The sequence below is a fragment of the Oryx dammah genome, unplaced genomic scaffold, assembly GCF_014754425.2.
Source record: "Oryx dammah isolate SB20612 unplaced genomic scaffold, SCBI_Odam_1.1 HiC_scaffold_10, whole genome shotgun sequence".
NCBI classification, from domain to species: domain Eukaryota; kingdom Metazoa; phylum Chordata; class Mammalia; order Artiodactyla; family Bovidae; genus Oryx; species Oryx dammah.
In genome coordinates this window covers 23,589,218-23,616,010 of record NW_024070194.1, presented here as the reverse complement: position 1 = coordinate 23,616,010, position 26,793 = coordinate 23,589,218, and the positions used below count along the sequence as shown (strand labels likewise).

At 44.7% G+C, this 26,793-nt stretch overlaps 1 protein-coding gene across 2 annotated transcripts; it reads left to right on the top strand.

Moving 5' to 3' along the window:
• On the top strand, positions 1–25,990 carry FKBP1A (FKBP prolyl isomerase 1A). 2 transcript variants are annotated; one of them, XM_040247656.1, is made up of 5 exons: positions 1–234; positions 320–367; positions 15,875–15,987; positions 20,033–20,197; positions 22,158–23,239. In XM_040247656.1, exons 1-4 carry the CDS (start codon positions 198–200, stop codon positions 20,159–20,161), a joined length of 327 nt encoding a protein of 108 aa, XP_040103590.1. In that variant the 5' UTR covers positions 1–197; the 3' UTR covers positions 20,162–20,197; positions 22,158–23,239. The 2 variants fall into 2 exon arrangements, with proteins under 2 accessions (XP_040103590.1, XP_040103591.1); XM_040247657.1 differs by lacking the exon at positions 22,158–23,239 and adding an exon at positions 25,660–25,990 and having other exon boundaries at positions 35–234.
• The last annotated feature ends 803 nt before the right edge of the window (positions 25,991–26,793 follow it).

Sequence of the window (26,793 nt, the reverse complement as noted above, 5' to 3'; positions counted from 1 at the left end):
CCCGCGGCCGGGGCTCCGGGGACGTGCGCGCCGTGTGGGGCGCGCACGCAGGGCGGGGCGTGCGGGGGCGCGCGCCTGCGCAGCCGTAGCGCGGAGGGTCGAGGCACAGCCGCGGAATCGCCGCGAGATCCGCTCTCGGTCCACGCTGCCCGTCGCGCAGCCCGTCGGCCAACCCAGCGTCCGCCGCTACCGCAGCCATGGGAGTGCAGGTGGAGACCATCTCTCCCGGAGACGGTGAGTACGCGCGCGCCCGGTGACCCCGGGCTGCCCCGGCCACCGCGCGCATCCGCTCACCTCGCGCGTCTGTCTGTCTCCTCAGGGCGCACCTTCCCGAAGCGTGGCCAGACCTGCGTGGTGCACTACACGGGTGAGTCGCAGGACCGGGGTAGGGGGCGCCTCGGGGGTCGGGGGGCAGCCGGCGCGGCCTGGGGGCAAAGGCCTGGGGCGTGGCGGCGGCAGGCCCGCGTGGCCCGAGGCCGAGGCCTGAATGGTGGCAGCGCCCCCGAGGGGGCAGCGTCGGGCCTGCCGAACCTCGGGCGGTCCGAGCCGGCGCGCGGGCCGGACTTTATTCCGCACTTCGAAAGCGGTTCTGTGTCAGAGATGCTGCCGTTCTGCCCACAGCGCGGATGGGGAAACTGAGGCTTGGGGCGGCGAAGTCACTTGTCCAAGGTCACAAGCTCAGGATGGGCAGAGCTCTGGCCAAGGACCATCAGAGAGGATTTATAGCATTTCTGTGCCCGGTTTACACCCTGTCCCCGCTTCCGCCCCACCCTTCGATGGAGATAAGAAGGGCGAGGTAATTCCTAGTCCGTGGGAACTCGGCCCCGCGCTGCGGGTGGGGAGACATCCCACTTTCTAAGTCTTTGCTCTGGCCCAGCCTGGCCTTGGAGAAATTAGATATGCACCGTCCCTTTCCTTTTCTTAGTTTTGAGCCACTTTATAAATCCTGGCCTCAGTGGCGGTGATGGCCCGGGTTGACATAACAGGTAATTTAGCACCCCCAGTCCTTCCTAAGAGTAGAGACTTAACCCCGTTCAAAAGATAAGGAAACTGAGGCCCAGTTAGGAAAACAAACAGTATTATAAACCAAAGGAAGTATTAGACTCTCAGCCAGAATTTTAACATGACAGTCATGTTCCTTGAGACCATTTTTTACTCTATGCCCTTACAAGGTTCTCCTGGGTTGTACTTGGTAGGGAGGGGAGGTGGGAGGCTGAGCAGGCGGAGACTTAGCTGTAGTGGGTGCTGGTGATTGGTGTAGCCACGGTTGTTAATATGAACAACCTTCCCTCCCCTTTCTCCTTCCCTTTTTCCTCCTTCCCACCCTTTCCTCTGTTCCTCCTCCTCCTTCCTCTATGTCTCTCCGCTCCCCCACCCCCTCAAGTAGGCTGTAGGCAGTTCTGAACCTGCTGCTCGGGGATAAGCTCTTGCCTTCTCTCTCTCAGATCATGGGGGGAGTCCTCTGTTGAGGGAAATGACTTTTCTTTGGGAAGGGAAAAAAGCAGCTAACATTCCCCTCTCTGGTGCCCTTTTATTTCTCTGGGTTTTTTATTCCTCTGGCCCTTCTCCCTGTGTAGAAAAGAGGGTGGGGGTGTAGGGAGCAGGGATGGAACTTTTGAAAAGGCTACCATAGGAGGAAGTATTGAAACCTATCTTGGTAGGGAACTATCTCATACCTACAAAAGAAACTGGAAAGTGGTTTTGATGTTTTAAATGGTTGTCTTTGTAGACTGTGGTCAGCACCTGAGCCCGGGAGGTCTAGTGGAAGAGAACATGTCAGTTTGGTTGATTTTGATCTGTGAGATGAGAAGAGTAATCATTGCCTTTTACAGTGCTAGGTGAGTGGGCAGTTCATTCAGTTCCCACAGCCAGCTGGGGCAGGGACTCAGGTGATGAGTTGACTTCTCCCCCCTCTCCTCCCAGTTTCTAAATAGTCACATTAGGTTAATTGGCTCCACCTGGCCCATTCCCAAGTCTGTGCCCCTTGTCCTTGGCTCACCCATCTTCTGGTGCTGATGGCAGGACTGGACACCAGCGTGTCGGCAGAACGAAGTTTCACTGTGCGTCTTAGTGAAGTGTCCCCACAACGCATGTCTGGAGGCTTTTCCTAAGAGAACAGATGGCTGTGGGACCCAGAACACCATCAGGGCTCCCAGTGCCTCTTCTCCAAGTCTGTGTTTTCCTTGAGGGTGGCACCCACCCACATGTTCCCAGAACAGCAGTGCGACCCTGGCATGCGTTAGGACAAAAGCTTTCTTTTTTATTTCAGTTTTGATAAGCCCTACAAAGACACCCTGGTGAGAAGCCAGCTCTGCCTCATGCTCACAGAATAGGCTGTTCTTGGGCAGGCTTCTTTGTTCCTGTGGGTCTTTGCCATCAGCCTCCCAGGAAGAACCTGTTTGAGACCTGTGGGGGCGTGAGAGGAATGGGTAAGTGCTTTGAGATTTCATCTGTAGCAGTTGAGTGACTTAAAAGCCGCTTGGAACAGAATCCATCTTGAGGGAACATGGTGAAAAGTATCATAAAAATCTGAGGGTCCTCAAATGCAAGAGAACCTCTCCTCACTGAACCTCGAGGAGAAGAAATTCTCATGATCCTCCTAGTTTTCATCTTGTTTTTCTCTACCCACCTATCAGTAGTCTCCTGTTAGGGCTGTTTCTCTGCTTCTCCCAAGTCATGGATAGTGGGCATCCCTGTGTGCCCACCTCTCACCCCTGCCCCCTGTTTCTCTTTTTTTGCATAGCTAGCTCAGACTGCTTGGCTGTGTGGCTCCAGTGGTTACAGTTCCTAGGACGGAGAATCTGATTGACCCAGTTTCAGGTCAGGTGAATTCTCTAGATCCAGTCTGCTCTGGCCAGGTAACTGCTGCTGCTGATTTAGGAGCAGCTTCAAAGGATCAGCGTTGGAAATAAGGAAGCCAGAATCTTCTCTTGATCATCAGGAATATGATTAGCACAGGCTGGCTTTGACCACACGGATGTTCTAAATGCTCCTGGTGGCTGCCAGTTGTATCCTGGATGCCACTCTCCAGGCTCCCTCTGGTAACTTCTACAGCCTCTAGCACAGCACAGCATGAGCACGGCCTCAAAGAAAGGCCTATGCCACATCTACGTGATGTCAGAAGGGAAGGTGAAAACTGTACTGTCTTTAGCCAAGGCCCTCCTGGTAGCCTGACAGGCAGGCATTGAGGTGAGAGGGAGGAAGTGGAAAGATAACCTGCCACATAGGTGCCTTGAGGATCAAGTGGATCCTTATGGCTCCCTCCTTGCCTCCAGTAGCTTCATCAACTTTATTATTGAGCTTGTCCTGACACACTGCTAAGCTTATGTCCCTTACACTCACATCAGCAGGCCACATGCCTGCCATTGTCAGAGCAACCTCAAGTAGATTGAGGAATTCTTTTTTTATAGTTGACATCTTGTCCTTGGGATCAGGTTTAACTTGTCTGTAGCCTGACTTCTGACTGAGAAAAACCAAGGATGCCTCGGCTTCATCACCTCAGGAGGTCCACTTGAAGGGACACTGCAGCTCCCCTCCCCACCCGCTGCTTTTCTTTAGCCTCTCTCCTCCCTGCTTTATTCCACCCCCTCCCCTGCTGAGTGTTTCTTGGCTGGTGATCCGATGTCTGGAGGAAGGCTCGCCCCCAGCAGAGACTGCTCAGATGGCTTCCCCTGATGTGTGCCGGCTTCAGGCAGGCAGACTGTAACTGTTTGGGCAGGGCCACAGCAGGACCCTTTTCCTTCCTACAGCCGATAATTATTGAGCAACAGAAACCAGCCAGGCACTGGGGACACAGTGAGCTGAACAAAGGCCTGGTCTGTTGGGGAAGCTACTAGCAGCATGAAGGTGTGACACATCGGGTGGTGAGGAGCTCTGTGGAGAGAGGTTAAAGCAGAGTGAGGGCCTGGGAAGGGGCTTTACAGCTTGTAGTGAGGGTGGTTGGAAGAAACTTCTTACAAAATGACACTTAATATTGGCCCAAAGGAAGGTGAGAGTGACTGATGTGGCTGTCAAGGAAAACAGTATTCCAGGCAGAGAGAGGAGCTAGCGCAGAGGCCCTGTGGCTGGAGCATGACTTGGTGTATTAGCTGGAGTGGATTGTGCGAGGGAGACGGTAGTAGATGAGGTAATGGTGGGGCTTGCTTTCTGAGATGGGAGTCACGAGCTGATCTGGATTTTAACAGAATCGCCTGCCTTCTAGCCACTGTGTGGACGCTGGAGTGTTAGTGGCAGTGCGGAAACAGGGCCCTCGTTGTATCCTGGGTGTTTAGAGCGTGCCAAGGGCAGGTGTGCAGAAGTGGTACCACATGGACAGTGATCCCCAAAGAAGATGTGGGTCCTTTACTGGGTTCAGATTTTAGCTTGGGCACATGATCCACTTTTCTCAGCTTCCGTATGCCATCTATTAAAAATGGGAGAAACAGTGCCTGCTGTGAGGAGTTTCCGGGGGCAGTGCATCTGGGAGGGGCAGCAGCAACAGTGATGCTGTAATTGCGCATTGTATCACGAAAGGCCCCTGTGTCCCCAGCACAAGGTGTCTTATCATCCCTCAGTTTAGGGTTGGCAGAGTTGCATAGGCTGAGACCCTTCCATTTCACAGATGAGGAAATAAAAAAGAGATGAATCTGAGTGAAGGTTCATCTTAAAACAGGCCTCCACATTGCCTGCAGAATATTTTGCCTAAGAAAATTGCAGCTGTTCTCTTTAATTTGGAGATGAAAGGAGTTTTAGTATTTGTTATTGATTCTTGGTAGGTGTAAGACGGTCAGGGTTGGGCTACACCAGCTCACTAGTGTGTGCAAGTTAAAGTGTCAGTCCTTTTACCTTCAAGTTTCCTTAACATAATTGGATTGTAACATTTTGCAAATGGACCTTGCTATGGAAATGTTATTTTCCTTCCTCTGGGATTGTGATTACCAAAATACGGAATCAGATGGATGCCAGCTTTCTTCTTCCACAGGTGAGAACAGAAGAAGGCTCACTTGTCTTAAACTAAAGATCTCATAGAATTATTGCATCTATGTGCAACTGATATTTGTAAAGTTGTCAGAATTAGAGAAAAATCAAAATAGAACAGTAATTATCCATGTGCCCACCACCTATATTCCACAGTGGCTGACATTTCGTCATGTTTGTCAATTCGACCTACTTACAGGTATATGTAAATAGATATAATCTATATTGAGTTTTTAGCTGAGCCATTAGAAGCTGCTGACATGATACTTTTTCTCTAAGTACTTGAGCATGCTATAAGAATGAGAGTGTTCTCCCTATTCTAATTCTGGTCACATCTGAGAAAATTTTAAATGATTCAGTAGTATCTAAAGCCAAATGCATATTGAAACTACCCCAGTTGTCTTCAAAGTGTTTTTCAACAGCGTAAAAAAAAAAAGTTCAGTTGGAAATTATGTCTATAGTAAACATCCAGAAGAGTCTTCATATCTCACTGGTTTTCCAAAGAGAGCGCTTATTGTTACAGAATACCCCCACATCTGTCTCATTGTTTATTCCTGACTGTTGTATAACTCCTTCCACTCTCTTGATTTCCTGTAAACTAGGAGTTGAAATGTCTAAACAGTTTCTGGTTAAAACATTTTAGTGTGAAGACTTCTAACATGATGCTGTGTACTTCATACTCGGCATACCATGGGGAACATCGCTATTTGTGATGCTAAATTGATCTTTTTTGTGATTATGCATTTTACCGTTTGAATTAACGGGGCCATTGTCAAAGGGCTTGGACATCCTGTGTGTGACCTGCTCCTCGCCAGCCTTTTACCTACTGGTTTTGATATCAGTTGATGATTCTTACCTGAAAAAACTGTTTCATTGGCATTTAATTTACAAAATGGTAATTAAAAACTTCTTTTCATATCTTCCACATTTATTAACTGCTCTTCTGTTACCCAGGGTAAAGCTGAATTCTTTCCCTTTAATTATCAATTTTAAGGTCAGGAATTGATTTTACAGTCATCCTCCATGGTGACAAGTGACTCTCCCCATCTATTTATTTATTTATCTTTACTATACTAGGGACTCATATTTTACTCGGGGCCTTAAAATCATTGATATTCATTATTCTTTTTGATAACTCTTGTCCCAGATTTGGCCAGTAGGAGCCCCTTCAGGGGGGCTTCCTGGCTGGGTCAGCACTAAAGAATCTGCCTGCAGTGCAGAAGACACAGGAGACGCGGGTTTGATCCCTGGGTCAGGAAGATCCCCTGGAGGAGGGCTTGGCAACCCACTTCAGTATTCTTGTCACAAAAATCCCATGAATGGTGGGCTGTAGCCCTTAGGATCACAAACGGTTGGACACGACTGAAGTGACTGAGTGTGCATGCACGCAGACCCTACCTTTTTGACATGCTTCCCCTGTTTTTAATCATTTCCTTGGTTTCACTGTTTTGTTCCTTGCATTAGTCACCTCTCTCCAAAGAACTCTGGTTCCTTGCAGTGGGTCTCAGACTTTTTTTATTGACAGCTTTATTGGATATAATTTATACAATAAAATTTTTAACTTGAACATGTTTGGTGGTTTAAAACTGATTTTTGTAAAGTTCTGATTAGAATACCCGCACGTCTGTCTCATTGTTTTCTCCTGGTTGTGTGTAACTCCTTCCACTACCTTGATTTTCTATAAAATAGGAGTTGAAATGTTATAGATACAGTTCATTGTGTCTATAAACTAAGGCTCATTTGTCTGCCTTGGGATTTTCTCTAAAAACAGTATTGTCATCTACTGTTTTCCATGGAAAAGGCCGGAGGTGTTTTGAACAACTTAGGCATGTATTCCCTTGGGCCCCTTTAACTTTGGCCTGATAAATTCTAGCAGCACAAAGAGCAGGAGGAGGAAAGGGAAAGAAAAGGGGAGATAATCTGCTTCTGGCTGCTGCTGTCTCTGCTCTCTTGGTGTTTCCTTTTCCCTTCCCAGGAACTCAGGCCACCCTGGCCTGCCTTCAGTTCCCCAAACACACCAACCTTTCCCCCCAGGAAGGCCTCTGGCCTGCCACACTGCCTCCACTTCTCGCCAGGGCAGGCTGCTCTTGCAGCTTAAATGACACCCCCTCGGTGGGCTCCCCTGACCCTTGGCTAAAGTGACACTTCAGATGTGTGCACACACTTAGGCCTCTATCTCTAACAAGGTGCCCATCAGGCAGTGTGTAGTTACATCTGTTCTTTCCCCAGGAGACTGCAGGCTCCAGGAAGTCAGCCCCACAGGGCTGGTGGTTTCCAGGGTCTCTCTGCTTTGGTGCTTGGCATGGAATAGGTACTCAGTGACTGTTTCAAGTGGTCAGTTAGGACCTGGCCTTAGACTTCAGCTGGAGTGTGGAAAGTCTGCATTCCTGTTCTGATTGGTATCATACTTCTATTAGGTCTTCTGCCCACTTTTTGATTGGGTTGTTTGTTTTTCTGATATTGAGCTGTATGAGCTCTTACGTATTTTGGAGATTAATCCTGGAGTTTATCCCAGGGATGCAAAGATTCTTCATTATGCACAAATCAATCAGTGTGATACACCAGATTAACAAAATTGAAAAATAAAAACCATATGATTATCTCAGTAGATGCAGAGAAAGCTTTCAACAGAATTCCAACATTCATTTATGATAAAAACTCCAGAAAATCGGCATAGAAGGAACATACCTCAACACAATAAAGGCCATATATGACAAACCCATAGCAAACATTATTCTCAATGGTAAGAAACTGAAAGCATTTGCTCTAAGATCAGGAGTAAGACAAGGGTGCCCACTCTAAACATTATTCAGTATAGTTTTGAAAGTCCTTGCCATGGCATTCAGAGAAGAAAAAGAAATAAAAGGAATCCAGATTGGAAAAGAAAAAGTAAAACTCGCTATGTGCAGATGATGTGATACTATACATAGAAAAGCCTAAAAATGCTACCAAAAAACCACTAGAGCTAATCATTGAATTTAGTAAAGTTGGACAATATAAAATTAATACACAGAAATCCCTTTTGTATATAGTAACAATAAAAAATCAGAAATGAAGGAAACAATCCCATTCACCATTGCAACTAAATGAATAAAATACCTAGGAATAAACCTACCTAAAGAGACAACAGACCTGTATGCAGAAGACTGTAAGACACTGATGAAAGAAATCAAAGAATAAAAACAAAACAGAGAGATATGCCATGTTCTTGGATTGAATCAGTATTGTCAAAATGACTACACAGAGCAATCTACAAATTCAGTGCAGGTCCTATCAAATTACCGATTGTATTTTTCACAGAACTATAAAAAATTCACAATCTGTATGGAAACACAGAATACCCTGAATAACCAAAAGCAATCCTGAGAAAGAAAAATGGAACTAGAGGGATCAACCTTCCTGATTTCAGACTACACTACAAAACTACAGTTATCAAGACAGTATTGTACTTGCACAAAAACAGAAATGTAGACCAATGGAACAAGATAGAAAGCCTGGGGATAAATGGGCACCTTATTTTTGACAAAGGAGGCAAAAATATACAATAAAGAAAAGACGGCCTCTTCAATAAGTGGTGCTGGGAAAACTGGACAGCTGCATGTAAGAGAATGAAATTAGAACACTTTTCCTAACACCATACACAAAAATGAACTCAAAATGGGTTAAGGACCTAAATGTAAGACCAGAAACTATATGAAACTCTTACAGGAAAACATAGGCAAAACACACTGACATAAATCACAGCAAGATCCTCTATGACCCACCTCCTAGAGTAATGGAAATTTAAAAAAAAAAAAAAAAAAGGACCTAATTAAACTTAAAAGCTTTTGCACAATGAAGGAAACTAATCAAGGTGAAAAGACAGCCGTCAGAATGCGAGAAAATAGTAGTAAATGAAGCAACTGACAAAAGATTAATCTCTAAAATATACAAGCAACTCAGGCAACTCAATACCAGGAAGACAACACTATCAAAAAGTGGGCAGAAGGCCTAAACAGATAGTTCTGCAAAGAAGACATACAGATGGCTAATAAACACATGAAAAGATGCTCAGCATTGCTCATCCTTAGAGAAATGCAAATCAAAACTACAGTGAGGTATCATCTCATACCTGTCAGAATGGCCATCATTGAAAAGTCTGCGAACAATAAATAGAGGATGTGGAGAAAAGGGAACCCTCTTGCACTGTTGGTGAGAATGTATATTGATACTAGCTGTGTTGGAGAACAGTATGCAGATTCCTTAAAAAACTAACTGGTATTAAGTTAAAAGTAGAAATTCTTTCTCCCTCTCCCAACTGTAAGTAGCAAGAACTTTATATAGTTTTGAAAGTTTGGGATATTCTGTTTTGTTGTTTGATTTAGGTTTTTTTTTTTTATTGTTGGTTGGTGGTGTTCTAAAACTTTCCATATTCGGGGCCCTGCAAAATGTTTCCTGTGAAAACCACCTACAAAGATGCATCAGCTAATGAAAATCACATTGTGAATCATGAGCTTTAACTACAACATGTGGTGAGGCCATAGATTCATGCCTTCCTAAGTCATCTTCCCTTACCCAGTAGAGGGTATCTGGGAACTCTGCCTTCCGTGAAGCAGAGTGCACTAGAAGTGTTTTCTTTTCTGTTAAGTGAAATGATAACCCAAGGGTTCTCCAGAATCTCCAAATGCTAGCCTTGGGTCCTTTTTTTTTTTTTTCTTTTTAATGTATTATTTATGTATTTTTATTTTTTGGCTGCATGCCATGCCAGATCTTTGCTGACTAGGGATTGAACCCAGGCCCTTGGCAGCGAGAGTCAGATCCTTAACCACTGGACCACCAGGGAATTCCCTGGCCTTGGGTCTTAACCACTGCTTCTGTGACATGGGCCGAGCATCTGGAAACAGTCCAAGGGGCCTTTGCATAGCAGCTGCTGGCCAGGTCTGCCTCTGCTGGTTCCTTTTGAGCAAAAAAAAGAGCCCTCCATAATAGACAGGCAGCAGAAAGCCATGCTGTGAGCGGGATCCTGCCAGGAGAGGACCTGGAGACTTCCCCACTACCATGCATACGCTCTCTCTTTTTTTTAAAGCCCTCCTGCTCCCTTTCCAGGGATCTGAGTTTGATTCTTCCCCAAAGAACAGCTAAAACAGCTTGGGAGTAGACCCAGGTGAAGGTGACATCAACTGCATTGCAGCCAGGGACCAATTTAAGAGTCCCCCAGGCAGCCATGGCTTCCCTAGTGGCTCAGAGGGTAAAGCGTCTGCCTCCAATGCAGGAGACCCGGGTTCGATCCCTGGGTCGGGAATATCCCCTGGAGAAGGAAGTGGTCAACCCACTCCAGTATTCTTGCCTGGAGAATCCCATGGACTGAGGAGCCTGGTGGGCTGCAGGCCACGGGGTCACAAAGAGTCGGACACGACTGAGTGACTTGACTTGACTTTACAGGCAGCGATAGCTTTTGCTCCTTCGGTGGCCTTGTGCTTTTAACTGGAGAGCCCGGAATTTGCTGAGGAATTTAAAGGTGCTGAGTGTAAAAAACTGCCATTCTGGGATTACCCCTCAGATTCTTTTTATCACATAGGGAAGAGGTCCAAAGCCTTGTGGTTGTCCTGCTAGTTCTTAAAAATTGTGCAAATGAAGCAGATCCTGAAGTGCTCATGAGTGCCAGGGGTTGAGCTGAGTGCCTCAGGGACGTAGAACTGTTTGAGTCCAAGTCTGATCTCGAGCCATGTTCAGTTGGGAAAGACGAGAACTAATTCTTGACATCAAGAGTACATAGCTATCCTAGACAATTTCTGGGTCGTGAGGTATAGATTTGTGTGTAATCAGAAATGGAATCAGTCAGTTCTTTAAATAGAAGGTTATGCTGGTGATCCAGGTTTTTGCTAAGAATGGCCTTTGGAGCTTAAAGAGTATCAGTTGTCATGTCTGCACTGTAACCTCAGTTGCCTTCTCTCAGCAGAGAAGTGTTTTCTCTAGGAAATTACAGCACTAACTTGGCAGGTGGCTTCACTGTTCAGGGGCTCCTGGTTCTGGCACGGAGATGTCCAGAGTTAAAATGGGAGCAGCTGCTGAGGCTGACTTGCCTGCTTTACCTGCTGCTTCCCAAAACAGAGGAAGCACCTGCCATCCACTGCCTGGTTGGGTGTAGGAAGTAAGCATGTAGCATTTTAGTAAATCTCACGTTTTCCCCTTTCTCCTGTTTTTTAAAATAACAGTTTTATAGAGGCATAATTGACATCCAGTAAATAAACTATTCATGTTTAATGTGTACAATTTCATAAGTTTTGATATGTTTCTTTGTTACTCTGAAACCCCTCTTCTTCCCATCCCTGACAACCACTGATAGGCAGCATAGGTTAGTTTGCCTTTTCTAAAGTTTTGTATAAATGGAATCATACCATGTGTACTGTTTTATCTGGCTTTCACTCAGCATAATTATTTTGAGGTTATATTGTTCCATGAGTCAGTAGTTCATTCCTTTCTATTGCTGAATAATTTTCTATCATGGATATATTTAATTATCTGTTTACTAGCTGGCAGATGTTTGGATTGTTCCAGTTATTGGTTATTACAGGTAGGTCTGCTATGAGCATTTGTGTATATGAGTATTTTTATATAGCCAAAAGCACCATTTCTCTTGGATAAATATCCAGGAGTAGAATAACCAGGTCAAATGGGAGGTGTGTGTTTAAACTGCCAGCTGTTTTCCAAAGTGGCTCTTCTGTTTTATATTCCCACCAGCAGCGTGTGGGGATTCCAGTTCCTCCGTATCCCTGCCAGTACATAATATGATGAGTCTTTTTAGTTGTATACATTCTAATCGATAGTAGTCATACCTCCTGGTGGTTTTAATTTGCGTTTTTTAATGATGACAGTGTTGAATATATTTTCATGTACTTATTTGCCATTTTTTTTCCTTTTCAGTGAAGAATGGATTCATATCTTTTGCCCTTTTTTAATTGTTTTTTTGCTGAGTTTTTTGAGGGTTCTTTTCATATTCTGGACACAAGTCTTTTATGAGAGATATGTCCCGTAAAGATTTTCTCCCAGTTTTGTGGCTTGACTTTTCATTCTCTTAAAAGTATTCTTTAAAAGTGCAGAAGTTTTCATTTTTGATGAAGTTCATTTTGTCCTTTTATGGCATGTGCTTTTTCACCTCATATCTAAGAAATTTTTGCACAACTCACAGTCACAAAGATTATTTTCCTATGAATTCATCTAGAAATTTTATAGGTTTAGTGTTCTTTTAGAGTTGATTTTTAGTTGACATTTGATTATGATGTGAAGTATAGGTCCAAGCTTTTACTTTTTGCCTGTGGATGTCCATTCAGTTCTTCTAAGCCCAGCATATTTTTCATTTCAGGCATTACAGTTTTCACCTCTGGAAGTTTGACTTCAATCTTATACTCCTCCTCTGCTCATTCTAACATCTGTGTAACTTCTGGATTGGTTTCAGTTGATTGATTAGTTGCATGTGGGTCATATTTTCCTGCGTCTTTGCATGCTTGGTAATCTTTGGATTGGTCATTGAAGAAGGCTATCTTGTCTCTCCTTGCTATTCTCTGGAACTCTGCATTCAGTTGGGTATACCTTTCCGTTTCTCCCTTGCTTTTGCTTTTCTTCTTTCCTCAGCTATTTATAAAGCCGCCTTAGACAACCACTTCAGTCCCATCACGTCATGGCAAATAGAAGGGAAAAAGGTGGAAGCAGTGACAGATTTCCTCTTCTTGGGTTCACATGGTGGCTGCGGCTGTGAAATTAGAAAACGATTGCTTCTTGGAAGAACTATGACCAACCTAAATAGTGTGTTAAAAAGCAAAGACATCACTTTGCCGGCAAAGGTTTTGTATAGTCAAGGCTATACAGTAGCCTTGATGATCTTTTCAGTAGTTGCGTGTAGATGTGAGAGTTGAACCATAAAGAAGGCTGAGTGCCGAAGAATTGATGCTTTTGAATTGGGCTGTTGGAGAAGACTCTTGAGAGTCCCTTGGACAGCAAGGAAATCAAACCAGTCAATCCGAAAGGAAATAAACCCTGAATATTCATTGGAAGGACTGATGCTGAAGCTCCAATCCTTTGGCCAGCTGATACGATGAGCTGACTCACTGGAAAAGACTCTGCCTGATGCTGGGAAAGATTGAAGGCAGAAGGAGAAGAGAGCGACAGAGGATGAGATGGTTGGATGGCATCATCGATTTAATGGACATGAACTTGGGCAAACTCCGGGAGATTGTGATGGACAGGGAGGCCTGGTGTGCTGCAGTCCATGGGGTTGCAAAGAGTTGGACATGACTTGGCAACCGAACAACAATCATCTTTGAATGCTAGACATTGTGAATTTTACCTTTTGGGGTGCTGGATATTTTATTCCTAAAGATCTTCTTGAGCTTTTTATGGGTAAACACTGGAGTTACTTGGAAGCAGTTTGATCCTCTGCAGTCTTGCTTTTATGATTTGTTAGGTGGGTCCTCCAGAGCAACGCTCAGGTGGGGGCTGATTACTCCTCACTGCTGAGGCAAGATCTTCCCAGAGATCCTATGCCGTGCCTCATGAACCATGACATTTTTCAGTTCATCTGGTGGGAACCAGTACTGATCCCAGTCCTGTGTAGGCTCTGAGCACTGTTCCTTGTAAACCTTTTGGATGGGTTCTTTTCCAGGCCATGAGTGGTGTCCTCAGGCCACATGCATTGGTTAGTACTGTGGTGAGTACTTATGGGGGACTCTGTAAATCTGGGGATCTTCCTTTACAGCTCTTCCCCTCCCTGGTGTGTGTCCTGTAGACTCCGTTCTGTTCTCTTCCCTTGGAAGCTCCCAAGGATATAAGCTGGGGGGACATCATATCTCTCGCCTTGTTAGTTTTATTTCTCAGGGATCATAGGCTTTAATTGCAAAGTCCAGTGTCTTCATTGTTGTAACTGTAGTCTGGCCTCTTTTTGGTTTCATTCAGTTTCTTTTGTTTTTTTCCTGTGGTTGGTTTGTCTGGTGTCTTTTTGTTTCAGTTTTTGGTTGATTAGGTAGAAGGGTAAATCTGATCCCTTTTCCTCCATCTTGGCCAATATTAATAACTGTTTTGATAATCATAGTTTCTCTTATATTCTGCTTTCAGTACTGACAAACCTAATTCCCACTCGAGAAAGCATCATATGCACATTCATTCCTGCTTCTTAATGGACATTGCTTCCTCTTTTGCATAACCTCCTTCAGCATCCTGCAAATTATAGCCTTGGAGTTGGTTTCCTCATTTGTTATAAGCAGTCTCTGGCAAATGGATGGAAAGGCTCCTGAAAAAGAGAAAGGATTCTGAGATGCCTAGCTTCTCGTTGCCTGCTCTCACCCTTGATGCTGAGTTCATTTGGGGTAGGATCAGTGTGTGAAGAGCTTGAAATGGGCTAGAGGGAACATCTATGGTGAGTATTATGGAGAGTGGAGATCTAGTTTTCTCCCAGTTTGTCATTTATAGAAAACTATTTATCATTTCTTTGATCAGATAGTGATTGTGTTCTGGTAAAGAGATGAGCTACACGTACACCCGAACTTGTTAGTTCTAGGGTGCGAGTTCCTAGCTTTACAGTGACTTAACAGGTCACTTTGTGTCCATCTTTGTGTCTCCCTTTCACTCCTCAGCTCCCAGTTTCAGGCAGTATCATCACTCACTCTGCCCTAGGACATTTGTCCCTTCTCCTCTGTTAGGACAGTAGTTCCTGTCCCCATGACTCCCCATTTTCCTATTTTGTCAAAATACAGAAAGTCTGGTGACTGTGATAAAGCTGGCAATTGATCTCTGCTTCCCCATTCCACCACCAGTGTTGACACTGTTTTTTAGGTTGGAATTTCCCTCCACCTCTGAAAACATACAAATACAACAGAATTCTGTTTTGCTGGGTCTTTAGAGGGTTGCTTAGAACCATAGTGGTTGCCCCCCCACCCACCTCCAGTGAAATCAGTATTGTGTTAGTTATATGTCAATAACGGGCTGGACCCTTCCAGTCTGGGATGAAGGTGTTAGTGTTTTCAAGACCTCAGTGACAGCTATCACAATTGGCTGACACTGGCTTCTGGAGAAACCAATGTGATAGTCTTTTGTGAGCAAGGAGTTGCAGGTATCTATTGGTCTTTTGTCATGACACTCATCCCCTGGCATCTCCATCTCTAAAATGCCCCCTTTTAGTGGAAGTTTCCGGTATGGGTTGTCTGGCTTATGAGAAACTGGAATGGTAGAATGAAAATGTTTTTTGGATTTATAGCCTAGCTTTAATGTCTTACCACATTACTTCACTTCTCTCTGCCTCAGTTACTTTTTCTGTGAAGTGGGGACAGGAATCCTTTGCTGTGGGGAGGATTGAATAAGTTCATGTATGTAAAGTACCTTGCCCAGTCTCTGACTCAGATTAGAAGCCCACAGTTCAACCAGAGTTTTTGACAGTTTACCAGTGAAAGGTTTTTGGTGTCTTTTCCAATGCTCCTTCTCCAATACCAGCTAGTATCCTACAGTTCAATTAAGTTCTGACACTACCCACTTTCTATAAAAGATGATGGGTGAATTGAGGGAGGAATATGGCTTGCACATAGAGTGACTGCGAGCTACTGTGTGTGCTTAAGGGGCCCACAGTTGCTGTCAGTCTGGGAGGAAATCCAGAGTGCTGGGAATTCCTGCCAGAAGTGTGTCTGCTTCCCCATTCCTTCCCCATTCTCCAGAACAAGGTAGATAGTCTGCTTCTGGTATCAACTTACTGCTTTGAGTGGGGAAGAACATTCACTAGCCTGGAATAGAGGGATTACCTCAGCTCCTCAGAGGCCCGCTGAGGACACAGGAAATCCTAGGACACCCCACCAGGTCTTCCAGTGTTGGCCTCTAGGACAGGCACTCTCCTGCTGGCTCTCACTTCCCTCATGTCATTCCTCCTCATTACTCATGTTACAACTGCTCTTTTCCACAGGGATGCTTGAAGATGGAAAGAAATTCGATTCCTCCCGGGACAGAAACAAGCCCTTTAAGTTTGTGCTGGGCAAGCAGGAGGTGATCCGAGGCTGGGAAGAAGGGGTTGCCCAGGTATGCTTTTTTTTTTTAGTGTCTACTTCTTAAATTATGTTTATGAGTAGGAAAAATTTCATTGCTAGCTCCCTCACCCAAATAGCTCCTTTTATTAATGTTTTTTGTAGAATTTCTGTAAGTGCCCCCTCATCCCTTTTAGACACACACACACACACTGTTCTGCTCTTTTCTTTTGCACTTAATCAATCTCTGATACTTGATATACCAGGACATAAAAGAGAAGGAAGCTCTCCTCATAGAGCTTCATAGTGTAGGCAGATCTTGGAAGTATTGCAGGCTTGGTTTCAGGCCACCACAATAAAGCAAATCTTGCAGTAAAGTGAGTCATGTGAATGTTTTGGTTTCCCAGTGTATATTAAAATTATGTTTACACTATAGTTTATTAAGTGTGCAATAGCATTATGCCTAAAAAACAATGGACAGATGGTCCTTGAGCAGTGCAGGGTAGGGACACCAAACCCCACCTCCCTGTCCCCTGAACAGTTAAAAATCCATACGTAACTTTCACAGCCAGTGCTCTGTACCTGAAGTTCCTCATCCAAGGACTCAGCCAGCCATGGATCATGTAGTGTTCAGTGTTGAAAACCACTGACATGTAAGTGGACCCATGCAGTTCAAACCTGTGTTGTTCAAGGATCAAATGTATGTGCTTTAATTAAAAAAATACTTGATTGCTAAAAAATGCTAACTAACATCTGAGCCTTCACCGAGTCATAATCTTTTTGTGGTAGCAAATCAAAGACCGCATATTGCTCAACAAATGTAGTGATGAAAAGGTTCAAAATACTGCGTGAATTACCAAAACGTGACACACAGACATGAGGTGAGCAAATGCTGAGGGAAAAGGCACAGGTAAGCTTATTCCACCCAGGGTTGCCACAAACCTTCAATTTGTGAAAAACATAGTGTCTGTGAAACACAGTAAAAGGAGCTTATGTCTGTACCCCCTTAGGTGAGTGTACTACAGTCTATTTGACCAGGACACTCTTGATGGCCATTTGGGTCATTCCCAGTATTTCAGTATTATAAACAACACTGCAGTGATTAATCTTGAATGGAATTTATTTTGCATTTGTGCAGGGGTTCCCACAGGCAGATTCTTGGAAGTAGACCGAGTGGTTCAGTAGCTTTGTGCACTAGATTTTGACATATTGCCATGTTGCCATCTGTAGGGATTACACTGAATTGCCACCAGTGGGCTATGAAGGTGCCTGCTTCTCCGGGCCCTTCCAGCACAGTGTGTTGTTAAAAACTTTTGGCTTCAGAACACAATGAGTGAAAAACATTATCTTGGTATGGTTTTAATTTGTATTTGTCTTATTGACCATGTTGTGTCAGACCACTTCTGAGAGGTCAGGCTCACGGAGAAAGTAATTTTGTTTGTCTTAAGTCTATTTCTTCACTTTTCCCCTCCCCATTTGTGTAAACAGCTTTTGTTCTGCCAACTCTATGAAATTCCCAGTAGACAATAAGGGATCCAGGGTTGCCAAATTTCAGTTGGATTTTATCCTTGCGCTGAGCCCAGGAATTTTTTTCTTGGCACTAACCAGGTAAAGGGATGTTTATTGTGGCCTACAACCCAGGGAGCTTTATAATCAGGCTCTGCCATGGTGGATAATTAGTCTATTTCCTCTCACCAAAGAGAAGTGGAGATTTAACCAATGTGGATAGAGGGATTTCTGTTTTTCAGAATACACTTTACATCCTCTATAAAATATCACTGATTTATCTCCAAATAAACTGCTTAAACTTTCAGAAACTGCCTTTCTTAGGTGTCTAGATTTTTGTTCCTTCCTGGCTGGGAGTCGGCAGTAGAAAATGGAGAGGATCTTTGTGGCTTACTTCCTTTTAGAAACCTTGCCAACTGTACCTTTCTGTCCTGTCTCCCATTCCAGATGTCTGGTAGGCTCTTGGGTCTGTAGCTCACCCCCTATCTCCCATGCCAACCATTGTCCACCCCATGGCTCATCTTCTGTGGCTGTTCCAGCACTGGAACAATCATTGTGTTGTGTGTCCCAGGAGCCATCGCTGCCACTGAGCTGGTGTTATCAGCCTGCTTCCCATCCCAGACTGGTAAGGCCTGATGAAGTGTTAGGGAGATGCCCAGTCTCCCCCTGCAGCCAGGCTGCTTTGAGTCAGTCACAGTGGTATTGCTTGTGGGAAGTCTGGGTGGTCTGAGACCTGCATAGAGCATGAACTCCTCCATATAATATTTCTTTAGGACATACATTAAAAGCACAGGAAGAAGGGTTGTCTTTTGCCCCTTTTCCTGTTCGTTTGATATTGTTCCAGTTTTCTGTGCTTATAGGTCTTCAGTCCTGGCACATATACTATTTTGGCAAGTTGCTTTTTTCATCTAACCATGTGTCTTGGACATCTTTCCATGTTAGTATAGTTAAGGCCACTGTTTTCTTTCTAGAGGCTAAGAAGAATGGTACAGCTGCACTGTGAAACCACGCCCCTTGCAGTGGGCATTTGAGTTGCTAGCAGATTCTGGAAGTGGAATTGCTGGGTAAAAGGATATCATTGCTTTGAATTTTATTAGATTAAGCCATATGCTTTCAACTGTCCTTGCCGCTTTGGTCCAACATGTCCCAATTTCTGAAGGGTGCCGTAGGAAAGAAGCCTGTAGCTTTCTCTTCAGTCATCATCACTTGGACTGGGTCAGAGAGCCAGGCGTGCACACATGGAGAGGTACGCGTATAGTTGGAGAGGCGTCCGAAGGAAAGGAAGCCACAAAGATCCTCTGTTTGGTACTGCCAACTTCTAGCCAGGCAGGAACAAAAATCTAGACCCTTGGGAAAGGCAGTTTCTGAAAGTTAAGCATTTTGTTGCTGCTGCTAAGTCACTTCAGTCGTGTCCGACTCTGCGACCTCATAGATGGCAGCCCACCAGGCTCCCCCGTCCCTGGGATTCTCCAGGCAAGAACACTGGAGTGGGTTGCCATTTCCTTCTCCAATTCGTGAAGGTGAAAAGTGAAAGTCGCTCAGTCGTGTCCAACTCTTAGTGACCCCATGGACTGCAGCCTACCAGGCTCCTCTGTCCATGGGATTTTCCAGGCAAGAGTACTGAAGTAGGTTGCCATTGCCTTCTCCGGTTAAGCCATTTATTTGGAGATAAATCAGTGATCTTTTACAAAGGATATAGAGTAAAGCATATTCTGAAAAAGAGACAGAAATCCCTCTATCCACACTGGTTAAATCTCCAGTTTTGTTTGGTGAGAGGAAATAGACATGGAGACTTAAAAGAGATAGGTAAAGAGTGAGGATAAAGCAGAGAACCTGCTCACTGTTTGGAAAATAGACATTTTGTATTTGATGAGAAAGTGAAAAAGCTACAAATACATTTTAAAAAAGTGAAAATTTTCCCGCCATCCTCTGCTCTCCTCATAGAAAAGTGCTAGTATTATTTGTGTTCTTCCAAAAATGTTTTCATGTTTATACAGGCAGGTACAACTATGTATAAGTACTTTTCCTTTTTGTATAATTGGTAGCATGCTATTTTCATACAATTGGTACATGGTACTTGGTATCCCCAGAAAATCTTATTGCTTGTTTTACTTTTTCTACATTTCTGAGTATAAATATAGAGATTGCAGAAAAGTAGCCTGCCTTACATATTACTTTCTGTGTGTTTTCTTCTAAAGTAAAGTTTTGTTCAAAGCACTCCTTTTGCAATAGTATAGATGCTTCTAGTGACAAGCCACTGGAGGGCTTAGGTGGTGACATGTCTATAGTGTTGGCTACCCAGAGTCGGATTAGTGGGACCAGGACAGAAGGATTGAAAGCCTGGTGACTCTGGGAGTCAAGAGGGATTTTTATCAGTTATCGAGTCCTTGGAGCCAGATGGAGGGCTCATCCAGCCTGTCTGCCTGCCTCCACGTCCTCACAGAGGGTACCCAGTGCCCAGGCAGCCATGCAGTCACCAGAATGTCTTAGTCACACCATCCTGGCCAAGGAGCACCCCGTCAACAGCTCCGCTTCTTAAGGGGACAGCTGGGGAGCGCATCCAGCACTGCCATTCTTCCTTGCTCTTTTCACAGATGAGCGTGGGTCAGAGAGCCAAGCTGACTATCTCCCCAGACTATGCCTACGGTGCCACTGGGCACCCAGGCATCATCCCACCAAATGCCACTCTCATCTTTGACGTGGAACTTCTAAAACTGGAATGACAGGAGTGGCCTCCTCCCTGAGCTCCCCATTCTTGGGTAAGGAACTTAATACTAAAGAACCTTTCTCTTAACTACCTTTGCTCCTCCTGAGTCATGCCCAGTGCTTGATGGGCTTCAGAAAGAACCTTGGTGCCTTGGGATGTTTTCCTTTATATTCTTCCTCCATCAGCCATACTTTCAGTTTTGTTACAAGTTTATACCTTGGAAAGGGACGGCATGTGCTCTTGAAAGAACTCAAGGGGATGGGGCAGCTGATGGTAGCTGTTTAAGTGAAGTATTTTTATATGTAGCTTATAAACTAAAACTGAGTTGGAAACTGGAAATATAGACCAAATTTTTAGTGCCAGCATTTCAGTTCTTTAGAAATAAGATTGGTGATGACTTTGCTTGCCCTGCTGAGTTTGTGCAGATCCCTCATTCATACATCCTCTCACTGCCTGTTAGAAAGGTATGAATGGGACATTACCACCTGGGCCACCTGCTTCAGGGAGCAAGCCCAGGACACGCAAGGACAGTAGGCCAGCTTGTTATCAGTGGGTTTAAAGATGAGGCCCAGGATGCTTATGAAGTATTAAGGATGTTCTCAGACAATCCCGGAGAGGATCTTAGGGACCTGAGTGAGCCTTTCTGTCCAACAAGTAAGGAGACCAGGGCCCAGAGAAAGAGGCCTTATTCAGGGTCACATCCAGACAGAGACAGATTAGGACAGAACCCTTTCCTGCTTCCCCTTCCTGGACTTGTTTTCCTTCCTCTTCCCTTATTTCTAGGTAAGCCAACTCAATATTCTAAAAGCACTTACTTTTCATATGAGTAGTAGAATCATAAAACATGTGAACGCTGACATCTTTCCACATGACCTCATTCCTGCATGCTAAGTCACTTCATTCGTGTCCAACTCTGCGACCCTATGGACCATAGCCCGCTAAGCTCCTCTGTCCAGGGGATTCTGTAGACAAGAATACTGGAGTGGGTTGCCGTGCCTTCCTCCTCCATGTGACCCTAGATCTCTGCATTTGCTCCCCTCCTGCTCATGGAACCAGAAGGCCATAGCCAGGTGAAAACAGAAGTAAGTGGCTGCCAGTACTTTGTCTTGAGGTAGAGGAGCTTTTTTTTTTTTTTTTTTTTTTTTTTAGCTATTTCCTCTCAGTTGTTTGATCCCTAAACACTTGGGTCATCCATGCCTGGTCAGGTTTGAGGACTCCGGCTTTTTCACTTGTCATTCCTTCCAGGAGGAAACCCTGACACTTGATAGAGCTCGTCCCTGCACTAGAAGGCTGAGTCCTTTGAACATAAATGTACCAAAGGGATCCCTGGAGTTATCCTGATTTGGGAACAGGCTTTCTGTAAATCTGGAAGGAAAGGGAAGGAGGGGAGAGAGGGCTGAATGGCTATGATTCACCCTGACCTCAACCTCCCCCCAAAACTGCCATAGAACAGTTCAGAGCTTCTTGCAAAGGTCTTGAGGGAAAGCTCAAGGGCAGACCCAAAAAGTCAGGTTCGAGTGAGTGAATGAAGACTAGATATTTTCTCAATCTGTTTGACACGAGGAAAAATCGGCTTAGGGCTGTGCATGTTAAAGTCTCTGGGAAGCTTTAAGACTCTTGATGCCCAGGCCACCCCCAGACCAGTTAACCGCTGTCACTGGATGTGGGGTCCAAGCCTTCAGGTTTTTTTAAAGCCCCCAGGTTGGAGACCCATTGATAATGGGGATCTGAATTGTGAGCCATAATGGTGGGCTCTGCCCCTCCTGCTGGCCTCAGCAACATAGATGTAACCATAGGTTTTAAAAAACACCACTAAGGTGTGCAGGAAGGAGGCTGCTGGGAACCTAGCCCGAGCCCAGCGGGTCCTTCCTAGCTGGAGCAGAGGGCCGAAGGCAGATCCGACCTCACAGCTGTTGGGGAAGGGACATGGTGTGGCAACAGCCTGTGGTGGTCCCTTCCCCACACAGAAAGCATTGAGCTGCTGGGACTTACGGATTTTCTGTCCCCAACAGATGTGCCACAGAAGGATCTGGCGCCACCAGACGCACACAGCGAGTCCGTGTGGAGCTCTTCCCGACGTTCCACTGCACTCTTTGTATAAGCATCTTCCCAGAGGAATGTGTTCTGTCACCGGCTTTGCTCTTCCCCTTCTCCTCGTATGTGTGTTGACCTGAACTATATGCCATAAACCTCAAATTACTCAGTTTGTTTTTGTTTTGGGGTGAAGATTGAGTTTCAGTCTTTTGGATCTAGGTTTCCAATTAAGTATTAGTCAAATATTAACAGCACAAGTAATGGGTTAACTTTAGACTAGGAATTGGTGTTGGGGGGGATGCAAGAATCTTTATTTTATTTTATTTTTTTGGATAAAAGTTTTATCTATTATATATTAAACGTTCTTGCTGCTGCGCTGCAAAGCCATAGCAGATTCGAGGCGCTTTTGAGGGCCGAATTACTCTCCAAGTTGAGAGATGTCCTCGGGTTGAATTGAAAGCCCTACCCAAAACTGCAGTGGGAAGGGGGAGAGCCTTTGCCTCCACTGCCCCACCCTCACCCTCCTCGTAGACCCTCTGCCTTTTGAAAGCAGATCGTTTTCACTGAGATGTTGGACATTGCAGATGTCTGTTCCCCAGGCCATCAGGGACCTCTGAAACCTTCATGGCCTGGCCTTTTTTTTCCTCCATCCTGTGGTTTTTCTAATGGATATCCAGGATTTTTGTAATCGCATAGCTATCCAAGCTCTACTTCCTAAATTTTAAGAACTTCAATCGAAAGTTAAATTGAAGGTGCTGTTTGTAGACACTTAACACCCATGAAAGCCCAGCCATCATGACAAATCCTTGAGTGTTGTCTTAAGAAAATGATGCTGGTCATCACAGCTTCAGCATCTCCTGTTTTTTGATGCTCAGCTCCCCCTGCTGATCTCAGAGTTTCCTGGCTTCTCCTTGCCCCCTCTCACCCCTTTGCTGTCCTGTGTAGTGATTTGGTGAGAGAAATTGCTGCCTACTCCCCCAACCTACCCCTACCCCCTGCACTACACATGAGTTTCAAGTTTTATTATTGCAATAAAAGTGCTTTATGCTGGCTTTTCTCAGCTCTGTGTGATGGTGATTACTTTCAGGCACCTTCCCCTGCCCTTTTGTGCAAGAGAATGGGGTTGGGGGTATGACGGTGGGGGTGTAGTGTCAGAGGCTGTGTCTTAGCAGAACTGCAGCAGGAACATCCTGCCCCAGTGGTCTTTGGCGGGGGTGGGAGGGAGTGGGCAGTAGATTTTCATCTTCACCGTGGAGTGAATGAACTATGTGGAGGTGAGGCTGAGATGGTCAGGGAGCCTGCCCCTCGCCCATCATCAGAAGTTCATTAAAAGTGAAGTCTAGGTAGAGCTCTGTGCTGGGTTTCCTGGGGTTGCCGAGAACTCGGGGATGTGCCAACAGGTGAACTGAGCCACAATCCTTTTGGAGATGTGCTGCTAGCAAATGGATGAAATGTTACAAAGGGGAGACTTGGGTTTTAAGCAGGTGTTCCTTGGTGAAACCTGGTGTGGAGGTTTTTGTCAGATGGACAGTTTGAGTGCTTGCAGTAGCTTCCCTGGCCCTACTTTGTATATGCTAAGTAATATTCCCCTCCTCCCCTATCATGGACATCAAAAATTGTGGTGTCCCACTCCTTTCTAGACACCTTCCAAAACTTCCCTGGTTAAGAGCCTTTGATTTTAAATAGGTGGTTCAAGGACTTGCTTAATGATTTTTCAAAGCCATCCAGCCATCCATTTATTAATTTATCTGTTTGTTTGTTAATTTGGCCACACCACATGGCTTATGGGAGTTTAGTTCCCCAACCAGGAATCAAACCTGGGCCCTTGGCAGAGAGAGAGCAGAGTCCTAACCACTGGCCTGCCAAAGAATTCCCACCCTTTATTAATTTAAATCACCAGAATATTATTTCAGGGTTATGTCTTCTATCCCCCATAGTTCTTTTATTTTTAAAAAAGCTAAACAACAAAAGATTTTTATCGTGAATACCCATATACCCCCCGCCTAGATTCTACCATGAACATGTTACTGTACACCTATTTATCATTTATTTACTCACCTGTCCCTTTAGTCATGTTTCAGAATAAATGGCAAACATCACTGCAGTATCCCCTTGATATCATTAGGATTTAGTATTTGTTTACACTTAAAAACCTATCAAAATATAGAGGATCACTCTCAGAAAGTTCCCCTGTGCCCTTTCCTAGCCAGTCCCCATCCCACCCCCAGAGGCAACAGTTGTTTAAATTTTTTCTACTAGAGTGTTGCCTGTTGCAGAGTTTAATTTCGGTATCATCTTAGGCTATATCTCCTTGTACTCAGACACATCAGGAAACTTTAGTTCTCATTGAACTTCAAGATGAAAGAAATCCTCTGGATCGGGGTCAGTTACCTGTGACAGGCAGAAGAACCATGGACGCCAAAGATGTCCACATTCTGATTCCCAGAGCTCATGAGTACCTTAAGTGGCAAAAGGGATTTTGCAGATGTGGTTACAGGGAGGACCTAGATGTGGGGAGATTGTCCTGTATTGTGTAGGAGGATCCAGTGTAATCACATGGGTCCTTAAATGAGTCAGAGATGTGAGCAAAGACATCTGAAGATTCTGCACTGCTGGCTTTGAAGATGTAGGCAGGGACCACAAGCTGAGAAATGGCCGTGGGCTCTAGGAGCTGGAAAAGGTGAGAAAATCCTCCCCAGGGCTTGAAGGAACCAATCCCGCCAACAGTTGGTTTTAGTCCTGTGAGACCCATTTTGGACTTCTGACCTCTAGAGCAGTAAGATGATAAATCTGTTATTATAAGCCAAATCTGTGTTATTCTAAGCCACTAAATTTGTGGCAGTTTGTTACAGTGGCAATTTGAGCAAGAAAAAACACAGGCTCTTTGTTTCTTTTAATGTATAGCAGAGAACAGAAAAACAAGAAGTGAAGATTTTTTAAAAATCTCCCAAGATTCTACAACTCTTAACAAATCAGGTTTCAGTTCTTTCCCCTCTGTTTCCCTAGGGACTTGTCATTTTGAGTTTTAATTACAACCTAGCACAAATTTTGCATTCTGGTTTTTTTCCCTACTGAATGTTTTTGATCAGGAATATGTGTCCATGCTGCTACAAAGTCTTTGTAACTATTTTAAGAGGGCTGTAAATAAAATCAAATGACTATACTAAGTTTAACCACCTTGGAGTTTTTTTTGTTTTTTTTTTATTTGGCCATGCCACACAGCTTGTGGGATCTTAGTTTCCCAGTTGACCAGGGATCAAACCTGGGCCCTGGTAGTGAAATTGCTGAGTTCTCATCACCAGTCTGCCGGGAAATTTCCCTTAACCATTTTGTTAAAGGATAAACTTTATTGGAAAGTAAAATCATGATTCAAGTACAAAATGAACATGTTAAAGATTGTAGTTGTTAATTAATTGGAGACTCAGTAAGATGTTTTAGTAATAAGCCAAGTAGGAATCCTGAAATGAATTTCTTTAATAGATACAAGACCGACAGAATTGGCCAGTATCCACAGAGCTAATTCACCATCAGTTAAATTCCACTGGATGAAATCTGCATTTCTCTGCACAAGAATCATCTTCACTGTCAATTTCCCTCAAGGTCAATCATTGTGAAGTGGCTTAAAGAGAATGGATGGTGGAGACAACCAAGAAAGGGATGGGGGTGGATGGGCAGGTGGAACACCCAGTAATGAGAGGGAGGAAAGCTACTTCAAAGGCTTCCACCACGTTTCCTGACATCCTGTTGTTGGGTACTTCAGGTATTTCCAATTTTTGGCATTTATTAAAAAGTTAATATGTCTTTTTAAACATGTAATTTTTTCCCTAAATACCTTGATTCTATAGGATAAAATAGTGGAAGGAGGGCTGTAGGGTCAAAAGAGGTTATTATATGACATTCAGTTGGTGGTGGTAAGTTGTATAAGCCTCCCACACACCAAAAACAAACCCCACCCATGTTGCACGGCAGAATATGGGCCATCGCTTCCATGGTCTCCTTAAAACATGAGTACTTTCTTTTTTCAGACGCCCTCCCTCTCACCCTCTTTTCCTTCATGTTCCTTGATTGGAAGTAGATCTGTGGAGAGTTGACCGGACTGGACCAGAGACGTATCACCCTTCCCCCAGTGCTGGCTCCCTCTGAGCCCCAGAATGGTATCCCAGATCTCTCACTAAAGAAGCAAGAGTTGGGTCTTGCCTGATGGTCCAGTGGTTATGAATCCACCTTGCAATGCAGGGGATGCAGGTTCAGTCCCTGGTCGGGGAGCCAAGATCCCACATGCCTCAGAGCAACTGAGCCCAGCACTCTGAAGCCCAGCCACCACAACTAGAGAGCTCAGTGCTCCTCAGTGAAGATCTACGTGCTGCCACGAAGACCCCATGCAGCCCAATAAAAACTGTGTATTAAAAATAATAAACACGAGCACCATAGGCCCAGCTGGAACTGGCTGATGTTGCCACTGACTTTCTTTTCCTTTTTATTCTTGAGAAACATGGTGGTTATATTTACAGTCCTGAGATTCAGGAGAACTAATTCTGCTTCTGACCTTTGCCACGGGTTAGACACGGATCTACCCTGTTGATGAGGCTTTCCAGTTGTTGAGTGGATTTGGGG